This window comes from Anas acuta, chromosome 9 (assembly GCF_963932015.1).
Source record: "Anas acuta chromosome 9, bAnaAcu1.1, whole genome shotgun sequence".
Lineage (NCBI taxonomy): Eukaryota > Metazoa > Chordata > Aves > Anseriformes > Anatidae > Anas > Anas acuta.
In genome coordinates, this window is record NC_088987.1 from 24545936 (window position 1) to 24571266 (window position 25331).

The 25331-nt window shown below is 38.0% G+C and overlaps 1 protein-coding gene across 2 annotated transcripts in view; it reads right to left on the bottom strand.

The window, feature by feature from the left end:
- The window catches only part of SLC9A9 (solute carrier family 9 member A9), a 217526-nt gene extending 212881 nt beyond the window's left edge, over window positions 1-4645 (bottom strand). Inside the window, exon 1 of one of the 2 annotated variants that reach the window (XM_068692820.1) lies at window positions 4286-4645. In XM_068692820.1, the coding sequence (XP_068548921.1) occupies window positions 4286-4460 (175 nt within the window). In that variant the 5' untranslated portion in view covers window positions 4461-4645. The remainder of the gene's footprint in view (window positions 1-4285) is intronic. The other variant, XM_068692819.1, reaches the window with a different exon arrangement.
- Between the last annotated feature and the right edge of the window lie 20686 nt (window positions 4646-25331).

The window sequence follows — 25331 nt, forward strand, 5'->3', positions numbered from 1 at the left end:
AGAATATTCTCAAGTGCTCTGTGGAAAGTTCAAACAAAGGCAATTGCTATATCACTACGTTATGCTGCAGGAGTCAATACAGGGATAGCATTCTTCCTTCGGTAACAGGAAATGTGCCAAGGACTCTCTATACAAACCCTGATGAATTAAAAATCTGGGAAGAGTGTATTTAATATTTTAGTAGGTACATCATTTATGGAATGGACTTACTCTTTGCCTTCCAATCCCCTTAAAACTTCAGGAGGTAGCTCTAAGTCCTCTAACACGAAGTAATTTCTCTCTCTTGGGCATTGTAATGACCATGTTCTGCCATTTACCCTTGTTTTGTTTTTCTTTTGGTCTCATCAGCTATGGAGCACAACTTTGAAGGCAGGTACAACTCCAGTCAGTCTCACCTTCACCCTGTGTTTCCTGGGGCTGAAAACAAACCAAGCTGAGGACAGCTCTTAAATGCTGTTGCTGAGAAGCCTAGCAGATAAACATCACAGATCCTGATGGTGTGGTGGTTTTTGGTTTTTAGATTTTTAGTTCAATTCTGGCTGCCTATTTGCAGGAGGTTTTTTTAACTTAATCACATGTATCTGGTAACACCTGCATCTCCACCCTAATACCTAAGTTCTGAGGTGGATCAGAAAGTTAGATATTTTATTATTTTATTTTATTTTATTTTATTTTATTTTATTTTATTTTATTTTATTTTATTTTATTTTATTTTATTTTATTTTATTTTATTTTATTTTATTTTATTTTATTTTACTTATTTTCATTGAAGTAGCTCTGGGCTAGTCCCCTCTACAGCAGAATGCTGTGACTTAAGTGTTATATGGGGAATTTGGGCATCTGATGTAGCTCATGAAGTATCTAAAGAAATCTAGCCCTACTGGAACTGAATAGTAGGCTTTAGAGATGCCCATCCAGTTTATTTAGAAACCTTGCCTTGTTCTGTGTTTACATGCCCAATTTGTCTGAGAAAGTGCTTACTCTTCAGGATTACAGGAAAACATCTAAATATGTAAATTTTGCTCTTTCCCTTCAGGATAGCACAAAACTTTCACCTGCCTCCCTGATATACAGAAACCAGAAAGTAAGCTGAGCCAGCTGTTTGGGGTCTGTTTGTCAAAGCAAGCAGAGAAACTTGTTCTCCAAGATACTGAAAAACAAAGGAATGAATGAATAAACAGGGAGGTCTGTGATTTTTTTTTTTTCTTCTTTGTGTGAGTAACTGACTTTTCAATTTGGTACTGAAACAAAACAACTGGAGTGTGTAAATAATTTCAAGGTAAACACCTTGAAATATATATATGTACTCATATATTTACATACATGACATTTTTGTTGAAATAGTGTTTCAGTTTAAACTAAATGTAGACTTTTTTTAAGGTGAGGGGAAACTACAGAAAGATTATTAATGTAAATATGGCTATATTTAGTGTAGAAACATTGCCTTGATTTAAAAAAAATCAATACATTTCCATTTTTAAAGATTCTAAATGGATTATTTTCAAGTATGGATTTTTTTTTTAGTTGAAACTGTTTGGCCAAAAGCTGCATTTTCCATAGAAGCTTATGCAAAGAAAAAAAAACCAACACTATACTTTAAATAGAACTTGCTATCAGGATGTTCTTAGTGTCCAATTTGTCTGTTCAGCATTTTGCAATACATTTAAAACGTCTTCCTGTTTTTGTATTCCTGTGCTTTCTTCCTGATTTTCCTTTTTCACTCTCCCCATGCCTTCCTCTGCTATACCCCTGACATTATACTGCCTTGATAAGTACACTGACCCATCTATCATACTGTGGGATGCAGTCTGCAAATAGGTGGCTACATTATTCTGTCACTTGAAGAAAAATTTATAAGCTGCTTGTACTGCCATTCATGTATCTGGAAAATAGCTCCATGGGCTGGAGTAAAGCAAATTTCAGGGCAATATATTTATTTATGAAACAAATATAAAAGAGAATTCTTCTCATAATGAAGACCACATCCCCTCCCCGCCCCCCAAAACCAAAACCAACCAAACAACCAAAAACACCTATGTGAAGCAGGAGAAAAACAGTTGTACCAAAGTCATTCAGCCTTAACTGTGCTGTGAGTGAAGGCAGGATTTACCTGACTGTGAGTACTTGGTCCCCTGTAGATTTTCCCCTGAACTGATTTTTCTCCTGGAGTTGCTGCGAGTTGATCCTACACCTCTGTCATGACCTCTGAAATTCTGCTTTTTTTTTGTTATCACTTTTTCCTGATGATAAAGATGCCCAAACCTATATTCAAAATTCTAAAGGATAGAAAGGACATCACCAGGTCTTCAGATCCTATGAAAAAGCATTTTTCCCTGTTTGAAGGCTGCCATAAATAATGCAAGTCTAAATAGATTGTTTATTTGCAACCATGAGGAATATTTCCTTTATTCATGAATGTTTTAATAATTCAAAATCTCTGTCCTGATGGAGCACTGGTCTCTTAACTGATCAAAAGAATATCATGAGCTGGTTATCTTCATGATGGGCAGATTATGTTCTGGGCAGGCAGCAAAATGGAACCAGAGCAAACAGTAAAGTGGAAAAAGATAACTAAATCTCTAAATAAATACTGATTTATTTGTCTAATGTTGTATTCCCCCATACTTCATCTCTTTTATGGTATGCCTTTGTCTAAATTTTCAGCAATTGTCATCAGTTGCATGTAGGAGACCATTAGGGGAAGCTATTTTAGAAGTCACCCATGCTTGCAATTAGAACACTGTCATAACTTATAAATTGACCACAATAAAAATATTGCATGGTATCTTATGTTTTTCCTTCTGACAGATTTTAAGAAAAATGCAACAAGTAAATGTAGTCTCGGTGGTGCTAGGCAGCCTGTAACACACAGAAAGTGTTAAACAACAATCTGTGTGATGCCTGACAATGAAAACTATTGCATCTAACTAAGTATCATGTAATGAATTTCACTCTCAACTGTTCCAATGGAAGTGTGTTTTCTATGCATGGCAGACTTCAAGATTAGAAAAAGCCCCCCATGACTTTAAAATAAATGCAGGGCAGGTGAGAATTAAGAGAACCCACTGCCTTTCCCACCCACATTTTCGGGGCTCAGTGACTGGCTTAATACAAGTCTCTTGTTAACTTGCTTTTCCCTCAAAGTATCAAGTCACTTGTGAAGACAATAAGTTAAACGAGATGAAATAGCCTGTGTTCTCAAAACATTTAAATATTGTTCATTTATTTAATAGTTTGAAAGGAATAAAAGGAAGACTGTGATCTTTAGCTGTAATAATCTTTTGGAACTGAGATTATCTTAAAATGCTTCATATAGGAGGAGCAAATAAAGTTTGCCCCTAAATACAGGGGACAGTTGTCTTCTCTGTTGCAGGCTTGCAGATGAACTTCGGAAGTTTTGTGTGACCTGTGACATGATAAATATTCTTCAGAATATGCACCCTTAGAAAAACTAGTTTGGATATGACACTGCTAGAGTATATGAGTTGCACAGAACAGAACAGTCAAAATAGCCTGGGATTAAGGTGTATAATGACTAATATTTTGACTATATTATACACACACCATACCTGTATGTGTCTAATAATTACAGAAATAATAATTGCACACTTGAGGAAAAGTGAAGTGATAGCAAGAGAGAATGACCAGATAAGTCATTATACACTTAAGAGTATACCATTAAACCAGCGAGTACTTCCTACCAGTAGGCAATGCGGAAGGTTGTACTTCAAAGTGATACACAACATTGCCAAACAGCACAAAAGAAGATTAGAAGTGGACAGGCAAACTGAAATTACAGTACAATGATAACAGTCAGAGATGACTTGAGGCATTCTTCATAGCCTGCTTCGTAGCCTGCACAGCAGAAAAAAAAATACAGAAGTCTCAAAATAGTTTAAGCCTTATTAGATAACATGGGTGTATTCACAAAGCTCCCTAGTCTATAACCTTTGAATAACTTTAGGCACACTAAACTTCTTTCACTGTGGGTGTTTTAATTGTAAATTTCCTACTTCACAAAGTGTCATTCAGTGGCTGTCTGCCCATACAGGAACATAATGCGAACAGGGTGAGGATAAACAGCTAGCATTAGTCACTCCCTTACCAAGCCAACCTGTAGCAACTTTAAAAGAGGTGATGTTACAGTACATTTTACTGCCCAGTTAGGGGGCTGATGACACTTCATTGAGTGTGTTTTCTGAGCCTTCTGAGCCCACATTTGAAGTGCCTGATCATAAATATGCAGCTAGTTCCATGTTAAACTGGCACTTGAACTTATACTCACCATAAACCATAGCTCCTCCAGTTTCATGCAGAAAGCGGAATCGATGTTTTTTAAATAACCAAATTGTTAATATGGTAAGAATGAGCAGAAAGTTAAAGACGAGCAACTCCACAGCTCCCTGGTGATAAAACTGATCTTCATCTTTCACTGATGCATATTTTTTCAACTTCTCCATTTCATTCCCTTTATGAAGAATGCAAAATAAAAGAAAAAAAAATCACAGAGGAAGGAAGGTGTAATCACCTTCAGTACAAAGAAAGGTTCAGACACTACAGAAATTCACTGCAAGCACATCTGCTTGATTTGCAGCCTGACTGTGAAGTGCCCCAGCTCCGAATTCAGCTGGATTCTAGTTACAGCTTCCTGTTTCTGTCTTAAAGCCGCCCGGTCTCATTTCTAACATCAGGGTTGCATCGCTGGACTGTGCTTGCTCCGGCTTTAGATGCACAAATGGTCTCCGAGGCTTAGACTCTGCCAGTTTCTCAAATCTTGTGAAATTTAGGCTGTGTTCATAAAGCTTGTTCCTGTAACGCAATCTGAAGCCTAAAAATCTTATTTGGTTTTGATATTTTAGAGGGAAAAACTGAAGTTACGAGAATGACGTAGCAACCTTTGCTAAAAAGAATCTTTCCACTCTCTCACTTTCAAATGCAAGCAAGTTGAAAGTAGGAGTTAAGTACAGTGCAAAGACAAGAAAATGAAGTAATGAATAAGGATTTCAGAGTTTAGGCCCTGAGCAGGCATCAATCCTGTATGTAGCCAGAGATCTCTATGAAAGCAAAGGTCCAATAACCTAGAACTGAAAGTACCTTAAAAAAAATCAAACCAAATAAAAACAGTAGAATTTACTTTCAGTTGTTTCTGCTGTTTGCATATTTTCATTTACATTACTCAAGCCAGGAAAACAATAGAAACCGTTTTACTATTTGTAGCTAATCCCTAATCCTCATGGAATTTTTTCTGTCCTGCCCTAAAGCTGCAATACATGTCCAGTGCTGGAGAGAGGGATTCCAAATAAACTCTCATCTTCAATTCATCATGGGGAAAAAAAAAAAAAATAATCTGCTTCTCAATAGAACAGAAATAGAAATAGAAATTTTCCTCACTATTTTCCTTTGTCACAATTTCATGAAATTTATTTCTTACAAATATTTTGGGCCAAACTAAGCTGTATAGTATACATTCCAAGTGAACAGATACTGTATTCCCAAGGTGAATAAAATAGAAATAAATACCTAGATACCCAAACTCTTGGTAATTTCAAGGCTGTAGCTCATAAGAGTATGAGTATTACTAAGGAGGTGCTGTTTCAATCTGCAATGTTTGGGCAGCTTGTTCCAGTGCTGTGCCACCCACCAGTACAGAAGTGCTTCCTGATGGTTAGACAGAACCTCTCATGCCCCAGTTTGTGCCCATTATCCCTTGTCCTGCCACTGGACACCACTGAAAAGAGTCTGGCTTCTTTTTAATTCATGCTTTTTCTTCACTTAGCAGATTAATCTTTTTATTTTTATTTTTTTTCAGTCTCTGTCACACGTTTTACTCTGTCCTCTTCACTGTTTCACTGTGTTCTCTCTTTTGTGTTTCCCTTATTTTTATTTTTCCTTCTGTAATTTTACCTGATAATTTGCAATCTTAGTCAGGATGAAGTCAAAACAGCATTTCTGAACTGATTATCTATGGAGTCTCTTTGAGATAACAAGTAGTCAAAAACCAGATGATGCTTCCCAAATTAATGAACCATACAACTCAATCTGAACTTATATGTTATTCTTTCTTTTCTGAGAATTATTCACTAATGTGTTGTAGCTAAAACAGTAACGTACATGTATACAAGGATTTGATGTAGCAATTTCATTAACTCTTCATTAACTAAGTTTCAATACCCTTTTCTATCTGAATGTACCGGAGCCTGTATTTCGCACCAGACAATAAGGAATTCATCCATCTCAACTGTTAGACCAATTGTGGTATAAAATACTTGAAACACTTAAGTGTTAAATTCCTGAAACTGCATTGCCCCTATTGCGAAGTAGGGTTATAATTCTTCCTTATCCCATCCATGCATGTTTGTGTCATATGCTATAGCAATTTGCACCCTGCCAGAGCTTGGATTGAAACATAATTTTAGATTTAGTATTGGCTGTGGATAATAAACATATTTTAACTCATTGTTATTTGTTCTCTGTGTCCTATCTGCTTGCCTACTGGTCATATCAGTTATGTGAGAAAACCAATATTTAAGTCATACGAATAAAAGATTTATTGCATAGGAACAAAAGGGGAGGAATGTACCTTGTGTAAACAACTGGAATTATTTATTTCCCAGCCGTCCCACTTTCCCACTGTCTCTTTTAATATGAAGTATTTTAGAGTGTACTGAACATCCTGGGAAAAATATTAAGAGGAAGGGTTTTGCTGACTACCACATGTACAGTGCACATTGCCAAGCAATATAATAGTGGGCCAAAATTAGTACGGTTTCCCCTTTTTCAACCCCCCAGTAAAGTACTTGACCTAGAGTTTCTAAGGTTTTGTTTGTCTGTTTTTATGGAAAAATACTATTCAATGGTAAAAAACAAACAAACAAACAAAAAAAACCTAGCACATGATGATTAGATAACAAAAGAATAGGCTTTGTTCAGGAAGAATTTTCTAAAAGTCAATACACTGTGAAAAATAATTGAATCATATAGTGGTTGATCAGTCATGTTTCTGTGTGTGAAACTATAGGGTCATCAGAGGGAATTATTTTTGTTTGTTTGTTTGACAGAAGTGATGAAGGCATTCTTGGACCCCTTTTTGTAAGAAAAGACATCTGTGTCAGGAAAGCCTGAACTCAAAAAGCATCTCTGTCCTCAGGAATGAGGGTTTAGGTACTAGTAACTGTGCTTGAGAGTCAAAAAATCTTGCCCAATTGGGATTTTTTTTAAAATTTTTATTTGTTTTTCTTTTCTTCTTTTGTTTCTACTGAACCACAAATCACAGGCTTGTTCCAAGATTTACTTTTTTTTGTCAGGCTGTGAGTTTATGAAGGCTGACTCTTAGCAAAATGAAGGCTTCAAAAGCTTTTAAGCTTAACTTTCTGAATGGCAATGCTCCCAGTTAAGTCACCAATTCAAACCTTGGGCTTCACAAGTTAATTTAGACACAAAACATTTTTTCTCTTTACTGATAGTTAAAGTAGTTTCCTTAACTTTGACAAAACTGTACTGATAAAGATGTGCTTATACATCAACAGCTTATTGAGTGAGGGATAAATTATGTATTTTATCACTTTGACTGCTTCCACATTGTGGGTTGCATAGAGGTGAATTATTTTAGAAAAAAAATCACACCACTACAGAGAATAGCTAAATTATTTCAAAGCAGCCTTTGAGGATTTGTAATAACTGTTGTTGGATTTGAGACCGAACCTCCCTTTTTTTCTTTAAAATATTGCCATATCTTTTATATCCGCATAAAGACTGGGAGAAATGATGTGAATTGGATTGCTATCTCTTTCAGGTAATGTCTTTAAACACCAGGTTAAACAGTTTTGTTCCTATGTACATGTGCAGTTTGGCAAGTGATTTTTATTTTTTTTCCTTCATGCACAGAAGCACACCACCAGATACTGGGAAAATGTGAACGTTTGCTATTACCTGAATGGGAGTTTTAGGCTCAAGATTGGTTAGGCTTACTTGGATGTTTAACTCTGCGAAAGACTTAGCACAGCTCTTTATGTAATTTTGAGCAGTTCTGGTTTGAACTTGCATTTGTCATGTTATGGGACTGGGCTTTTAGATACTGCTTTCCTCTCAGAGATGTTAGACATAATTTTAAATCAGCTGTTCAGACACAGCCACCCAACATAGTTGCTGTTTACAGGGAATCCAGATATGACATCCAACACTGTTGGTTTTCTGTGCCTTCTGAAACTGCGTTTGCAGTAAGGTCTCCTTTGAAAAATTGCTGGCAGTGTGAGCAGATGATTGACTTGATTATTTCTGTGCTCAGGCATTTCTATGTTCTGATGTGTAACTACATTTGCAGCAGTATCCAGCTCCATCACAAATCTCCCCTCTTAACTAGAGTAACTTCTCTCCAAGTTGTGGTTGATTTGCAGGTCAGATAGCACAATAAGGTTTTGCAGCAGCTACATCATATTTACAATCCTGATAACATAAATCAAGAAGGAAGGGAACTGGATAAACTAAAAAGTTACATTTTGATTTTCAGAACAAGCTACCAGGTGAAGGAAGAAAGCTTTCAGAGAAAAGATATTTTGAATATTAATTCACAGGCCAAAGACAGAGCCAAGGTAAGTTAAAGTTTCTGTTGGAAGTTAGTATGTCAGGCAATTCTCCTAATGTCATACTCTTAATACAAATAATATTGTCTTCATCTCTCTTGATGTGTCATTTTTATGAGCAACAGGTAGTACTTTTGCTTATTTTCTATTTCCACCCTATACAGTATCCTTTCTGAATTTGACAGAACAATAATTCTTTTCTACTTTAGTCAGACAGTTGTACAACTCTGGCCTTACAGAAACTATCAAACTATAGAGATTGAATAGAAAGTGAGAGGAGTCTTGTAAACCAGCAGAGAGATCCCCATCTTTGAAAATATAAAGTCAGAAAAGTAGAAAAATTTACACTTTATAATTATAGTGATTATAATTAATAGGAATTCTCAGCAAAGAGACAATGCTTGAGCAGCCCTGGTGATTACAAAAGCATACAAAAAGTACAGCTAAAAGTAAAAACAAACATTGAAAACAGGTACATCTCTACATATATGTGAAGAAAAGACCTAAGTGAAATCAACTTCAGAGTTGAGGAATCTGAGGAATCAACCACATTGCCAGTGCCCAAGTAACAAATGTTCTGTCACAGCCTTCTTGCCTAAAATCCCCAGATAGACTGGAACTGGATTAGTGGGATCACAACTGATTATCCTTCTCTAATCCATTCCAGCCAGGAAGATCTCTGCCTTCCTAGCTCCTTTTCTGATACACAACTGTCTGTGAAATCCTGTGGGCTAAGGCCACTTAAGGCCACTAAGCCCATAGCAGTGGGCTAAGTGTCAGTTTGTAACGACTAGTCTCAGTGTATTTTGAAATCTGTTCTGCTGCTGCTTAGAAGAGCCTCGCTATGACAGCATTTATTTGGTGGTTTCTATTGATCCAGTCCACACTTTTTCTGAGGTCAGCCTCTGGTTTTACTATTGCTTATTTGGTCTTGATGATAAGCCATCTACACGTCACAGAGTCTCTAGTGCCAGAAATATCAGTCTCCATAATATATATATCTAATACATCACAGCGATTACTCTTAGACAAAAAATAGCCTCAAAAACAATTTTTGCTTGCTGGAATATACCTTCCTGTTCAGGAGGCAGTTTGTTTGTTTGATTTTTTTTTTTTTTTGCTTTCCTTCTTTTTTCTTTTTTTTCCTCCTTGGTTTCTAGCCTGTTTTACTGCCTGATCAAAACACAATACTAATCATGATGAATATACATTGACTTATGTAGAATTTGACTTTTAGTCTCCCAAGAGGGTTGTGATATTTCTGATTATATGTCGCTGTCTCCAGTCATTGAATCAACACAAAAAAAAATCTTTTTTCCCTTTTGAGGGCCAATTAGTTCAGTACACCCTATGACGTAACATAATAAGGAACAGTTCAGCACACTAAAATCATCATATTCAAACCAACCTTTACAGATTAATTTCAAGGAAAAGAGAGCTGAAATGCCTTTTTTTTTTTTTCTCTGAGAAGAGAACAGTACTTCTAGATAAATTAAACCTCTCAAAGAAAGAATAGTTTGCTCTGTAAGTTTTCAAAGTACAGTTGATCTGCTGTGTTTTAACCAGTTTTAGCCAATTGGTTCAGAAATAAGATATGAATTCTTAAGGAATTTTGAGAAACTTATACTACTGATTTATATGGTTTAAATTAATCCCTGTTGTGAAATGTTAGGATCATGAGTTCACTCCTGTAGGCTTAATTTTAATGTTCATTTTCAGCTTGAACTGCTGCCCTGAGGTTGTTGTTATTTTTTTTTTTTTTTCATATTGTGATAAACTGAAAAAGTCTAGACAGCAAGATTTAACTTAAAAATGCTAATTTGAAAGATAATATTTAAATACTAATTTCCTGATGGGAGACTCTTAGGAAAAGCTAAAAGGGGGAGAAGTGCACTGTGAAATGTAATGTTCAGTCACTGAAATCTCAGCACATGCAAAAGCTGATTTGCTTATCTTAGAAAGTCCTTTACTGAAAGGATGTTAGGATCCCTGTAACCTGACAGAGTGAAATATACCTTCACCAAAGAATGGATTGGAAATAAATTCTGTTTAGTAGTTAGTGTTATAGCATTAGAATAATTTAGGCTGGAATGGACTGCTGCTGTTATGGGGTTCCTGACAGCCCATTTCACCAACTTCAGATTCCTCTGAGTGGCAGCCCTGCGCTTCAACCATACAGACTGCTCCCCACAATTCAGTTTGTCCACAGACTTGGTGGCAGCGAACTGCAGCCAATCATCCAAGGCAGCATCAGTCCCAGTGGGATATCAGTAGCAATCAGCCAACAACTGGACTTTGTGCTACAGATCACAGCACTAAGCCTGATGCTCCAGAGCATTTCCTACCTACCTTATCATCCACTTCTCCAGTCTATATCTCACCAATTTGCATATAATGTTATGGGAGACCATAATCCAAACCTTGCTAAAACCAAAGCTCTTCCCTTGCAAAATCCTTTGCTCTCCCCCTATCCAGAGAAACAAACATCTCATCGTAGAAGGCAATCAGGTTGTGCAGGCATAGTGTGGCCTTGATAAAGCTATGCTGGCTGTTCCCCAATCATCTTCTCCTTCATGTGTTTGGAAATATTTCCAAGGAGGATTTAATCTGTAATTTTTGCAGAGACTAACATAAGGCTGACTGTTCTAGGTATCTGAATTCCTCTGTTGAAGATGGCCATGACATTTGCCTTTTTCCAGACATCAAGAGTCTCCCATAGCCCCCACAATCTTTGAAAAGTGATGTATATCAGGGAGCACTCTCAGTACCATTGGTTGAATCCCATGTGGAACCAGGGACTTGTGCATGTCCAGTTTGTTCAAGTCTATTTTCCTGTACAGAGGTAATATTTGGACCCACAGGCCCTGCTGCTACACTGGGAAGTGTGAAGGCAAACCTGACCAGTTAAAACTGAGGCCAAACAGTCACTGAGTACTTTACCTTTTCCATGTTCTTTCTCACTAGCTTCTCTGACCTACTGAGCAGTTGGTCTACATTTTCAATAGCCTCTTTTTGCTGCCAGTGTACTCATGGAAACCCTTTTTCTTATATCGATAGCAAGTTTCAACTCCAGCTGTTTTGGCTTTCCTGAGCATTTCTTCATGTGCTCAGGCAATGTATTCCTCCTGGATTGTCTGTTCTTGCTGCCACCTTCTGTGTGCTTCCTTTTCCCATTTCAACTTAGCCAGGTGTTCATTCTTCATCCACACTGGCCTCCTCCACTCTGGCCCCCTCCACAATTGCCTGAGTTTCTTCGTGTTGGAAGGGTTCTTGTACTTTGAGGAAATGGTGTTTGAAGATCAACCCCCTCTATCTTGCGCTGTTGGCATTAGTTATACCTGTCCTTCCATATGAACATGGAGTAACAGCACATGGCTGATTAAATTGTGTTGGGAATACGGCAACTACAGAAATGCAACAGGATTAATTCATGACTGCCACACATCAGCAAGCAAGCTTCCAGACTAGGGTTAACATTTAAATTAAAAATAACAACAACAACAAAAAAAAACCCTCTGCGTGATGAAGTATATTCCTATAGTGCTTTTCACTTTTCCCAGGTAGATTATTCAAAAGTATGCGATTTGGTGACTTGTTTCATATGCTAGCTATACTGCAGCATAGTGTATTGTAGCAAAATGCTTACTAAGGAAAGAGGGAAAATTACGCTCTTTAAATGGTTGATACATTACAAGGCCTATTCTTTTTCACGAGTTGAATCTGAAAGTGTATTCCACTAGAGGGCTCTCTTCACACATGAAATGAAAACCCAAATTCAGCAGTACTGGATCTTCTATCAATTCATTAGGTTATCACAGGGTTTTGGTATAAGTAAGAAATGTATTGTGGTGCATCAGCATACTGGATAAGACTCTGTTTGGAATATGTAATTAATCTTGTGACTACATTAGGTACCTCAAAGGAGGCTGTAGCGAGGTGGGGGTTGGCCTGTTCTCCCACGTGCCTGGTGACAGGACGAGGGGGAATGGGCTTAAGTTGCTCCAGGGGAGTTTTAGGTTGGATTTTAGGAAGAACTTCTTTACCGAAAGGGTTGTTAGACATTGGAACAGGCTGCCCAGGGAAGTGGTGGAGTCACCATCCCTGGAAGTCGTTAAAAGACGTTTAGATGTAGAGCTTAGGGATATGGTTTAGTGGGGACTGTTAGTGTTAGGTCAGAGGTTGGACTCGATGATCTTGAGGTCTCTTCCAACCTAGAAATTCTGTGATTCTGTGTGATACATTTCCACAAGAAGTGTTCAGGTCACTGTTCTGGTTTTGGCTGGGATGGAATTAAGCTTCTTCCAGGTAGCTGGTACGGTGTTGTGTTTTGGATTTCGAATGAGAGTAGTGCTGATAACGCACTGATGGTTCAGCTGTCACATGGCAGTGCTCACACAAAGCCAAGGACTTTCCTGTTGGTGTGCAGCCCTGCCTGGGCGTGCACCAGGAGCTCAGAGGGAACAGTAGCCAGGGCAGGGGACCGAGGCTGGCCAGAGGGATGTCCCATACCTTGTGGCATCATGTGGAACAATAAAGTGAGGGCAGTTGGCTTGGGTAAGGTGGGGGAGCTGCTTGGGAGCTGTCTGGGCATTGGTGGGCAGGCGGTGAGCAATTGCATTCTGCATCTCTTGTTTTGTGTGTGTTTGTATAATTATTATTTTCCCTTCCTTTTCTTTCCTATCAAACTGTCTTTATCTCAACCCCTGAGTTCTACCTTTTTCCAGTTCTCTCCACCATTCAGCTGGTGGGGGAGTGAGTGAAAAGCTGTGTGGTGCTTAGCTACATGCCGGGTTAAACCATAGCACCCACTGGAATTATTTTTGGTGCCTGAACATGAACATTTTGGATACATGTAACTCTTAACTAAATAAAAATCCCATCCAAATTCCTATCTCTCTGAGGTCAGTGAGAATCAATCAGGCCAAAATGGTTATTTTATACATTCTGTCAATATCATTAAAGCATTCTTTGGTGAGGGATTATGTCCACAAAAAATGGCCTTTCTTATGTGATGATAATCCTACCATCTTCCTACCTGATAGCCTAAAAACGTATTTTACTAAAACAGACCTATGATGAGCAAAGTTATTTACATCTCTATCTGTATCCAAACAGCTGCTGTTCCTTTTTTCACTAGAAAACTGTTTAAAAACCTGTTAAGTAAGAAACATTATGAATATTTAACCATCATTTCTACAGAATTGCACCATGCTATTAACAGCAGCATTTCAAGAACACAGGTTGTATTCTTCTATATTGAATGAAACAGTTTGTGGAAAGATGTAGACACAAGAAGTGCGGGCAGGTGCTTGTGAAAATGTCAGTGCGCTTAAACTGCTTTTGCAGACAAGGGTTAGCTCTGTTTCTCTCCTATAGTAACCAATTTGTGTTTAAGATAAATATGCACAAAATTTAATTAATTTAATTTACATCTGGGAATATCTGCCAGGAATGCATTATTATTATTATTTTCCTTATCCAAGGGAAAGCCTGAACCACTCCCTCTCTAATCTCCAGAGTAGCCTTTGTCCTGTGCTCTCTCTTCCTCTGCCTCTGTCTGCGTTGGTTCTGGACAATCATTCCTCTTCACTCCAAGCCACATTTTAGCCTTATGTTGCTTTTGGTTCCAACCTTCTTGTTCACAGGCCTCTTTTTTTTTTTTTTTTTTTTTTTTCTCCAAATGACAGTTTTCAAACAGTTTTCTCTTGTTCTCTGGAAACTCTAGTTGCTATAGTGACACCTGATGATTACAGAGACAGTGACTACCTTTGTTAGAGCCTCAGTTGCTATAGCAATGACTGTTGGCTATGGGTTCAATGAAATTTGCTACATGGTTCATGCCCTTTTACACAGCAATACAGCTTGTAAAATCTTCTTTTAATTGTTATCCTCAGTAATGAGAGTATGAGCCAAATTCTGTTCTAATTGAAGTCAGTGGGAGTTTTGCCATTAATTTCAGTGAGACCACAGCTTGGTTCTAAACTCCCGTGTGCATAAATAACAAAAGGAATCTACTTTCAGCACAGCCACAAACGTGATTTGGTTTCACTCTACTAGGAACATCTGAATGCCAACACAAAACTTGGGTATCAGTGACTGTATTTTAGTAAAGACTGAATACATGATAATTTCTTTTGTAGTATTACAGAATGGCCAGTTCTCAGGTCAAAAATATTATAGTACTCAGGGGGTTATTCTTTTGATGAGAGAAATCATGAAACTAAAATGACTTCTTTATAATTCTTAGATCATCCGTTTTTCTTCAAGTAGAAATCTTTCCCTATTGTTGCTTTGCGAACCAGTGACAAGAGAGTAAACATTTTCAAGGAAACATCTTCACATCACAGAAGGGATATCCCTATTTAAAAGGCAGATAAAATGCATTTCTTCTGAAGACCATTATTTCTTGGTAGTCTCACTGAATTTTCTTGACGTTATGGGAATGACCTCTGAAGAATGTCTTAAAGCCAGCATTGCCTTTGAGCTGTTTCTGTTTTGTTTAAAATTATCTCGGGAATATCTTAAAGTTGTGGAAATCCAATTCAAGTACAAGTTAAGACTGGAAATGTTATATTTGATGTGTCCTTCCACTTACATTTGTTTTGTAGTTTATACCCAAATTATCATATATTATGATTGTTGCAGTCATTTCTAAGTTACAGGCAAGATTATGAAATGTCTGATTTTCAGCATGCTCAGAATAAAAGCTCTAACTTTAATAGCTTATTCACAATTACAAACAAACAAACAAACAAACAAGCCCCACTGTATTATTAAGGATGTCCTTTAACAGATTTCTACCACAAACCTTGTGTTTTAGTTCAGGTCAGTGACAGGAAAATATAGGATAGTTAATACTACAAGGAAATGTTTGTCATTTCATACTTGTGTGAAAATATTCTCATTTTAAGCAGTCAGGAATACATAAACAAATCATGAAAGTACCTGAAATAACTATCATGAATCCATTTTTAAAGATATAGGCCAAAAAGATCACAGTGGAATATTTATTTTCCTAAGTATAGAATGGAGAAACGTTGCAATTACTACAGAAAAAAGAAAAAAAAAAAAAAAAAAAAAAGAGAATTCTTTAGTAAATCACACCTTGTATCAGCACATATTTAGTATCAATTTCTACTAGGGTCAATCCCCAAGCACCAGGAGAACACTAGAAGTCTGTAAGCACTCCTGTGCGTTTCGTGAGCTTACTGCTCTACTGCATTTTTCTTGGGCTAAGGCCAAGACTCAGGGAATCTGTGCTCACTTTCCTTTCCTTTCATTTTCCCTTCCTTTCATATAACTTCCTCAAAACTGGGAATTTATTCCTACTACAGCAATTATTTCTGTTTCTGTTTCTTCTCCTGCTCTCTGAAGACTCTTAAAATAAATAATGAATAAAATCCTTTCTTAAGAATTCTGCTCTCCTTTGGTGATCAGTTTTAGCTGATGATCAAAGTCCTTAAGAGGCATTTCTTTGGTTTGGTACTAGCCTATTGGGCACACTGGTTGTTCTTGCTATTTACACATGCTAAGTTGTCTGTGGTCACTGTGTCATATGGTGACTCTGCATTTTCATTCCTCTGTCAGTCTGGTCATAGAATAGCATTAGAACCAGCATTTTTTTGTTGCTGAGATCTCATTTTCTTAGACCTTACACACACATTTTCCACTAATCTGTTTGTTATGGGAGACACAGGAGACTGAGATAATGAAAATTCTTGTGGACAACTAATATTGCTGAGATTTCACCCTGCTTTGCTTTGCAGCAAAAAGCCTTATGAATTCTGTACTGACTAATCTGCTCCATTTCTGCAGCATGTGAGGGATTCTGTCCTCTCTTCTAACACATACACACAATTTATTTTGGATTATTTACATGTTCTGCTTGTATGCCTAATGCATTCTTATATGATTTATGGAGATATTATATTCTAGAATTAGAAAGAGATGTTATTTTCCATGTCCTTCTATTAAGAACATACTCCCTGAAATGAGCAACAATCAAACCTAAAGCTGTGTCTATTGCTAGCTGAGGGACAGTGATACTAATTCCCTGCTTGAGGATGTTATTTCCATCCATGCTCCATATTAAAATTTATTGCAGTTTCCTGTCACTGCTAGGGAGAGCTACTACAGGGGCTCACCATGCCAGGCTGTGGGAGACTTGGAACAAAGGTAGGTTTATGTGTCTTCAAGTTAGATGTGCTATTCTGCTTAGAATAAAATGTGCTTAACTGCTTAACTGCGTAACCAGTGTGCTTGCAGGGGACTGAGACTTCTGCGTGTGTAAGTGTCCCTTGCAGCTTAGGTGCTTTTTTAGGAAAAACAGAGTATCTTTTCAACATCCTTAAAAGTAAAGGAAAACATCCTTAAAAGTAAAAGGAAATCATAGTAAAAAAACAGGTAAGTATCCCAGATAAAAATTGATATGTAGTTATTCAAGCCTAGCTGGCACTTGTATCATTTCTGCTTTGTTCTCAGGCTTCTTTATCCACTTTCTTGGCCCCAGTCCCTTTCCATCTCCATTGGTTTCAGGCCAGAAGGAACAGTTTTTCCTTATGAGACAGCTTTAGAAAAAAAAAAAAGGAAGAAAAAAAAAAAGGGTGTTGAACTTAATTTACATATTGTTGTTGCTCGACTCATCTCCAGAGATCACAGCTTGAGTTCTGCTTGAGTTCTTCCATAAGGAATGTTCTCTCCACCAAGTCAGACTGTCTAAACCTGGCAATACCAAACACTACCTGATTACAGCTCTCTAGGTACACAGAAGATAGCAGGACAAGTCCTCAGCAGTTCTTTTCTGCATCTACATATTCTGCCACTCAAAATTCCAAATTGGAATTAATTGAACTGGTTTTGGAACAGAGGAAAAACTGCAGCTTCCTGACCATCTGGATTTTACTGAATTTGGAGACAAACATTAATAAAGATTCAGCATTCCTCTTGCTTCAATCCTCTTTCTACCTTCTAAGAGTATAGAGAAATAGCCTTTGAATGCGATGCTTTATATATTCCACATTAAAAAGAAAACAAACAAACAAACAAACAAACAAAAAAACAGAAGAGGTTCTTTTTGGGGTGCTAAATGGGTTATATTACAAACATCATGAAACGTTTGCCTGGTTGAGTTAATGTGCAGGCTTAAAGGTTCTCTTTGTAACGCAGGAAAACTCTGGCACAAAGCACAGAATATTTTGTTTGAGTATTTGGAAGTCCGCTTTTGTGTATGGCCTTTTGTTGAAAGACATATTATGAGTGGGCAGAAAGTCAGATATTGGACCTGAAACAAACTAATTTCTTGGGTTACATTTGTGTCTTGCATACTAAGTAATTTTTAGGGTATTTAAAAGAAGTAAAACTGAAAATACCATCAACTAACTTCCCTTATATAGTATAGATGGCAGCAGAAAATAGTGAGAGTTGTTAGTATTCTGGTAATATAAAGGTTTGCATTTTCCTGATGAAAAATTCAGTCTCCTCCTAAATCCCCCATAGAAAACAGTTCCCTGGAATTTCATAATTCATGTCTCACATGAGAACTATTTTTTTAGCAAATAAGTAAGCACAACAGTTTTAACATATCATTTAAAGTCAGATACAAATATATATCATTCAGTATAGCTCCAAAATGGAATATTGCACACAGAAATATTTTTTTGATATATCACAGAAATATCACTTCTTTGTAAAAGAAAACTATGATTTTTGATATGGAAACTACCCCTTTGAGTCAATACTTTTCTCAAATTTTAGAATCATTTGAAATACATGTAAAGGACCATAAGGCCAGCCAGATAAACAAAAAGTATTATGAATGGAACTTGTGGACTGGAATCCAATCTAGGGTTCACTAGCCCTACAGAATAAGAGGAATTGAATCCTTGAATGGTTTAAAGGTGTCATGACTGTTAAGTCTGCAAACCAGCTGCTTCTTGCCAACTTGATCATAAAGCTATGTTTTGCTATGTATGATGGATATCTTTGTTCAATTCCCTCTGATAATAAATTCAGCAAACATCTGATTCTAGGAAGCCCCACAACAAAAGCAGTCAGAAGTTTCCTCTGCAGTTTTCTGCTACAAATAGACAAGGTTGCATGTGTTTCATTGATGCTTTTTCTTGAGGACTTTCAAAGGTTACTGACAATTGAAAGGAAAAAAAGAAAAACAGAACATCTTAAAGGTGAAAGGGCTAAGGATATACAACAGCTGAAAGAACTCTGTCAGTGTTTTCAAATGTAACCTCCTTTCCTGAGTGACTCAAAAATACTAGCCAGTGCTTTCTCAAACTGAAGGAACAACCGGAGAGGTAATTTAGCAAGAACCACTTATGACTTTTTTTTTTTTTATTTTTTCAAGGAACTAATCCACATCAAAAGCCCCCAGAGAAGATACCGCTTATGGAATTGTGGCAGACAACAAAAATAGTGGATACACAAAACAGACCTGATTAGTCATCTACTCATCCAAAAATTACTGTTATTCTGCATCACCTTGGCTTTTTCTCTCTGTCCGTGCAATCTAAATCCAACAGTCACATTTGATTTGCAGTTCATAAAGGTGATATTGCTACAAAAAAAGCAATTCACTACTTGTGCCTTGTGTTCTGCCATTCTACATGGATTCATTACAAAAATGAATCCTATTTCAGTTTTTTTTACATCTGTATTTAGACACTTGAGGCCTCCATTTCAGAAAATACTTGCTAAAATGATTAGAGTATACACTTTGTCCTAAGGAAGCATTGAAATTACTTTCAATTGTCCAAACAGCTTCATGTAAGTGAGATAATATTTTCAAAAGTATTGTAAATAATGGATTTTGTTTCCAGCATTCATAACAGCAAGCAAATATTGCTAGCAATAGCATTTTTCAAGCTTCTGTTACTACACAAATAGAAGTCAATACAATGGTATTTAATGTGGAAAGAGAGCTTTATTTCTTAAACAATAGTAAAAAATGTTGGTTTTGTAAACAGCAATTCTCTTTTTACTCACTTTTTTTTTTCACATGATCTGCTTTGAAAAAGCAAAAAAGAGGATTTTCTTAAAAATAAAAAAAAAAACAACAACACAAACAGTCAATGATTAAGAAACCTTAAAAAATGTAAAAAGGGTTCTGAAATGAAGCAACCTTTGAACACCTCACCATGTATCTGTCCATCTTGCATTTCTTGAGTCATTGGACAGCATATCGGTAATTCATTACATCCCTCTTTCACGAAGAGGCACAAAGTTTCCTGTTGGACAGTCATTCTGTCTGGTAGGAAAACTCATACAGAAAGAACAAGCAAATTCAGCTAATATGCAGCATTGAGGAAAAACTCTGAGCTCTCAATAATGAGACTAGTGTTGAGGTGGAACTGGGAGATGGCATCATTCAAATGCATGGATCCTGTAGACTGAGAGAAAATATTTTCCCAAAGCTCACAAGTGCTAGGAAGCCTCTTCTCAAAATCCCTTCCGAGGTTTTTCTTTCTTCTTTAAACCTATCATGACTAGTTCTGGACCTATGATCACAGAATCACAGAATTTCTAGGTTGGAAGAGACCTCAAGATCATCGAGTCCAACCTCTGACCTAACGCTAACAGTCCCCACTAAACCATATCCCTAAGCTCTACATCTAAACGTCTTTTAAAGACTTCCAGGGATGGTGACTCCACCACCTCCCTGGGCAGCCTGTTCCAATGCCTCACAACCCTTTCAGTAAAGAAGTTCTTCCTAAGATCTAACCTAAAACTCCCCTGGCGCAACTTTAGCCCATTCCCCCTCATCCTGTCACCAGGCACGTGGGAGAACAGGCCAACCCCCACCTCTCTACAGCCTCCTTTGAGGTACCTGTAGAGAGCGATAAGGTCGCCCCTGAGCCTCCTTTTCTCCAGGCTGAACAAGCCCAGCTCCCTCAGCCGCTCCTCGTAGGACTTGTTCTCCAGGCCCCTCACCAGCTTCGTCGCCCTGATGGTTTCTTTTTCAGAAATTGATCCTTTTGACATGACAAACTCACAGAGTGAAAGCTGCTAATCAAAAAATGCAGTTATAGAATCAATGGTGTCTGCTTCTTCTAAAGCACAATTCTGAGATGAGACCTCTGAATTCCTTGCCTCACTTTGCCACACACTTCCTGCAGGGATGACATCATTTATCTCTTGTTGTGAGGTTTAATTTATTCATGCTTCTGAAAGACTTTGGGATCCTTGAATCCTATACAAGTGTTCAGCACTGTTATTATGAATTGAAAAGATGCCAGTAGCTGCACAGATGATGCATATTTTCTTTCTACACTGCCGTCCATTTCAAGTCCACTTACAGAAAACTAATGGCTTTGTCCCTGATGTGCTAAAGCATGCAGTAGACCTTGTTAGCCTACATTTTTAAGTCACTTCCACAGTGCATAGGGGTCTCCGTAGGAGAATGGCATTTCTAAAACCGCAGAATCACAGAAAGCTGGGGTCTTGCCAGTAATGCAGCCTAAATAGTAAAGGATTACAGTGGCATACTGAAAAATAACTGTTAAGATATGGTGCTTGTCACTTCTGCAAAACTATGGCATATGTTTGGAATCTTCTAGGAAATTAGAAAATCCCGTGCTATAATCAATGCTTTGGGTGACATTTTCTTTTGCCTTGAAAATCTGCAGTAACAATTGTCTTTGTTTCAGTTTAAGACAGGAGGTAAAACAGAATCACACCAAACAGCTTTCTCTAATTTTTCAGAAGTGTTTTGTGCTCCTACAGCTGAACTGTAGTAGTACAAAATTATGGTTGTCAAGTGTGAGTTTACATGATTTGTTTTTGTACCTCTACAGTGTGAAATGCATATTAACTTCACTGGATAATATTGTTATCAAAAATAGGTTGAACCAGAGCCCTCTGTTAACTTTACCACTGAGGAAGATAAAATCAATACCATTTAGTGTCATATGAAAAGAAGTATGGAAAAAAATATGATGGAAACTTTCTGTTAATAGGTATTTTTCATAACTCCAGACCTGGCCATCTGAATACATTGTGCTGCTTTTACTATAAACACTGCAGTCTTTTTTTTTTTCTTTTCTTTTTTTTTTTTTTTTTCTTGTAACATTAATGTCTAGGGGACAAGAATTTCATCAGTAACAGAAGCATTTAGATGGAAACTTTAAAAAATTGATTGGAAGAAAAAAAGTGTCACCGAGTTGGTTTACTGGGTTTACTGTCCTTTCCCTACTGCTAAGGCTGAATTCTGAGTTGTGTTACAAATGAAAGAGTAATTTTATGCCAGTTACCATCTGTGCAGCGTCACAACATTACTACACACTCTAGCATCATTCAGAATTCTATGAAGTCAAAGCTGCAAAGACATTCTTCCTTGCTCCAGCAGAGAGATGTACTGATAGTGCTGCTTGGAATAACTTAAGCGGCACAACTGTATGATGCTTCATTCTGTTAGTGCTTCACTTATTAAAAGCCGAGTCTCATTGATGAATATGAGGAAGTGATATCACAATATGGTTTGTAACACTGAAATAACTCATTTTTTACCTAGCTTATTACTCCATTAAATACCAATATACCAACCAGTCATGGATATCATTCTGTAGTTCTTGTTTGAACCCTGCTGCGCTTTCAAATATACCACGAAGTATGGAAACCGTGCTGTACTTCTAACGTTGGAAATTTTTCTTGCAAGGAAATATAATTAGATCTTTATGTTTGGGATCATGAAACATTTGCATGTTGCAACAGTGATTCTGATACTTATGGATAGATTGCATAAAGCTAACTATGCTACTCCACATTGACAGGGCTCGCAATTATGCCATCACTAGATCTGCAAAAGCAGAGCAGGGAAGCAGCGTTTGTAAGACTGTTTTGTGCCAGATGGCACACCATGTCAGAAAAATCTATTTGAGCCCTTGTGTTCTTGCATTATAACCAGCCGATTGTCAGCTGGAGAGAAGTACAGAAAGTATGTAATTTAACTGACCTTGTCCCTGTAGAAATTGTTTCAGATCAGAGGATGAAACTATTGATGTTTTGATTTGGGGAGGCCATTTCCTTTTTTTCTTTTCTCTCCCATACGAGATGTATCATTCATAAGGACTTCTGCAAAACTTGCTCTGAAATGTGAATGATTTGTGAACGTGAAAAACATGTCATTTTAATAAAATAGCACTCATAGCACTGCTTCTCTATCCTATCACCTCAGGTATCTATAAGTAAGTTTCTTTGAATTGCAAAATACCAAATACAGCTTTATTTATTTTAATGATTGTATGCTAGGAAACATGGGAGTCTGGAGAGGTCCCGGTAGACTGGAAGCTGGCAAATGTTGTGCCGATTTTCAAGAAGGGTCAGAAAGAAGACCCTAGCAATTACAGGCCTGTCAGTCTCACGTCAGTGCCTGGTAAAATCATGGAGAAGATGGTTCTCGAACGTATTGAGGCGCACCTGGGGGACAAAGCAGTCATTGGTACCAGCCAGCATGGGTTTGTGAAGGGTAGATCCTGCCTAACTAACCTGATTTCCTTTTATGATAAGATCACCCGTATGGTGGACCAAGGGAAACCAGCTGATGTGATTTTTATGGACTTCAGCAAGGCTTTTGACACGGTTTCCCATAGGATCCTACTGGACAAAATGTCCACCATACAGCTAAATAAAAACATCATACGATGGGTGAGCAATTGGCTAACGGGCAGGGCCCAAAGGGTTATGGTAAATGGGGCTGCGTCAGGCTGGCGGGCGGTCACCAGTGGGGTCCCTCAAGGCTCCATTTTAGGGCCGGTACTTTTCAATATTTTTATAAACGATCCGGATGTAGGAATAGAAGGTATTTTGAGCAAGTTTGCTGATGACACCAAACTTGGAGGAGTTGTGGACTCTGTTGAGGGTGGAAAGGCCTTGCAGAGGGATCTGGATAGGTTGGAGAGCTGGGCGATCGCCAACCGCATGAAGTTCAATAAGAGCAAGTGCCGGGTCCTGCACCTGGGACGGGGAAACCCTGGCTGCACGTACAGACTGGGCGATGAGACGCTGGAGAGCAGCCTAGAAGAGAGGGATCTGGGGGTCGTGGTAGACAGCAAGTTGAATATGAGCCGGCAGTGTGCCCTGGCAGCCAGGAGGGCCAACCGTGTCCTGGGGTGCATCAAGCACGGCATCGCTAGTAGGTCGAGGGAGGTGATTGTCCCGCTCTACTCTGCGCTGGTGCGGCCTCACCTCGAGTACTGTGTGCAGTTCTGGGCACCACAGTATAAAAAGGACATGAAACTGTTGGAGAGTGTCCAGAGGAGGGCTACGAAGATGGTGAAAGGCCTGGAGGGGAAGACGTACGAGGAACGGCTGAGGGCACTGGGCCTGTTCAGCCTGGAGAAGAGGAGGCTGAGGGGAGACCTCATCGCAGTCTACAACTTCCTCGTAAGGGGGTGTCGAGAGGCAGGAGACCTTTTCTCCATTAACATCAGCGACAGGACCCGCGGGAACGGGGTTAAGCTGAGGCAGGGGAAGTTTAGGCTGGACATCAGGAGGAAGTTCTTCACAGAGAGAGTGGTTGCACACTGGAACAGGCTCCCCAGGGAAGTGGTCACTGCACCGAGACTGTCTGAATTTAAGAAGAGATTGGACTGTGCACTTAGTCACATGGTCTGAACTTGGGTAGACCTGTGCGGTGTCAAGAGTTGGACTTGATGATCCTTAAGGGTCCCTTCCAACTCAGGATATTCTATGATTCTATGATTCTATGATCTTTTCAGATTGTGATCTTGAAGTTAAACTTCAGATACAAAATCAGGCTGCTCTGTAGTTGACCTGAAAAGTTCCTGGAGAAGCCACTTCACTGTGGAGACCCAAAGCACATTGTGCCCTAACCGTGGCTAAAGGGTGCAAAACTTTCAGTTGCCTTCAGTTTATTTCATTAACTTTCAGTCAATTACAGAACATCAGGTAGCGCTCTTAGGAGGAAACTGGCTGAGAACCTTCAGGACTGGATATGTAGGGAGGAAAAAAAACAGCTCATTCTGCTTCCCGACCAGCACATCTTGCTTAGGTGCATGCTCTTTAACTTCACCACGTATCATGGAGAGATGCTCAGACTGTCCGTTACTGTCACAGCTGCACCTTGGTGGAGTTCTAAGAGAGCCCTACCTTGGATTCAGCAAAGGTTTGTTCAACCCAACATATTTCAAATTAAATACTTGAGAATCAATGAACAGATGTTTTCTAACTATTTGAACAGCAACATATTATTATTATTATTAATAATATTTTTTATTATTATTATTTTACAGAACCCAGCTAAAAAATAATAATAATAATAATGGGGTCATCTGTCAAACCAGTCACTTATGTTTGTTCCTGTGAATTACTAATTTTTCAACCCAAACCAGTGAAAACTAAATTTCATGAAATAATGGCAATTAAATAATTAATGCAATTATACAAAGCAAGAAATAATTACATGTACAATAAACCTTTATTGTATCCCCTCATTTATTTCAGTGCTTTAATTTTTTAAAAGTTATCTGGACTGTTTTCCAGGAAATATGGGGCACCTTTTATTTTTATTTTTTTATATCTCACTCTTTATGACACTGCAAATATTTTTAAGCTTCCTCTCAGCCTGGTAAATGTTCAAGGTTAATCCAACTTATGAAACCAACCTACAGGTATAGCTGTCCCCTGAACACGAAGCAGGTAAATACAGAAAATCTAGTCTTAAGTTTATATCTTTCCAAATGCTTTACAAGAAAAAGTATTTATTAGGATAGATAGAAACTTCAA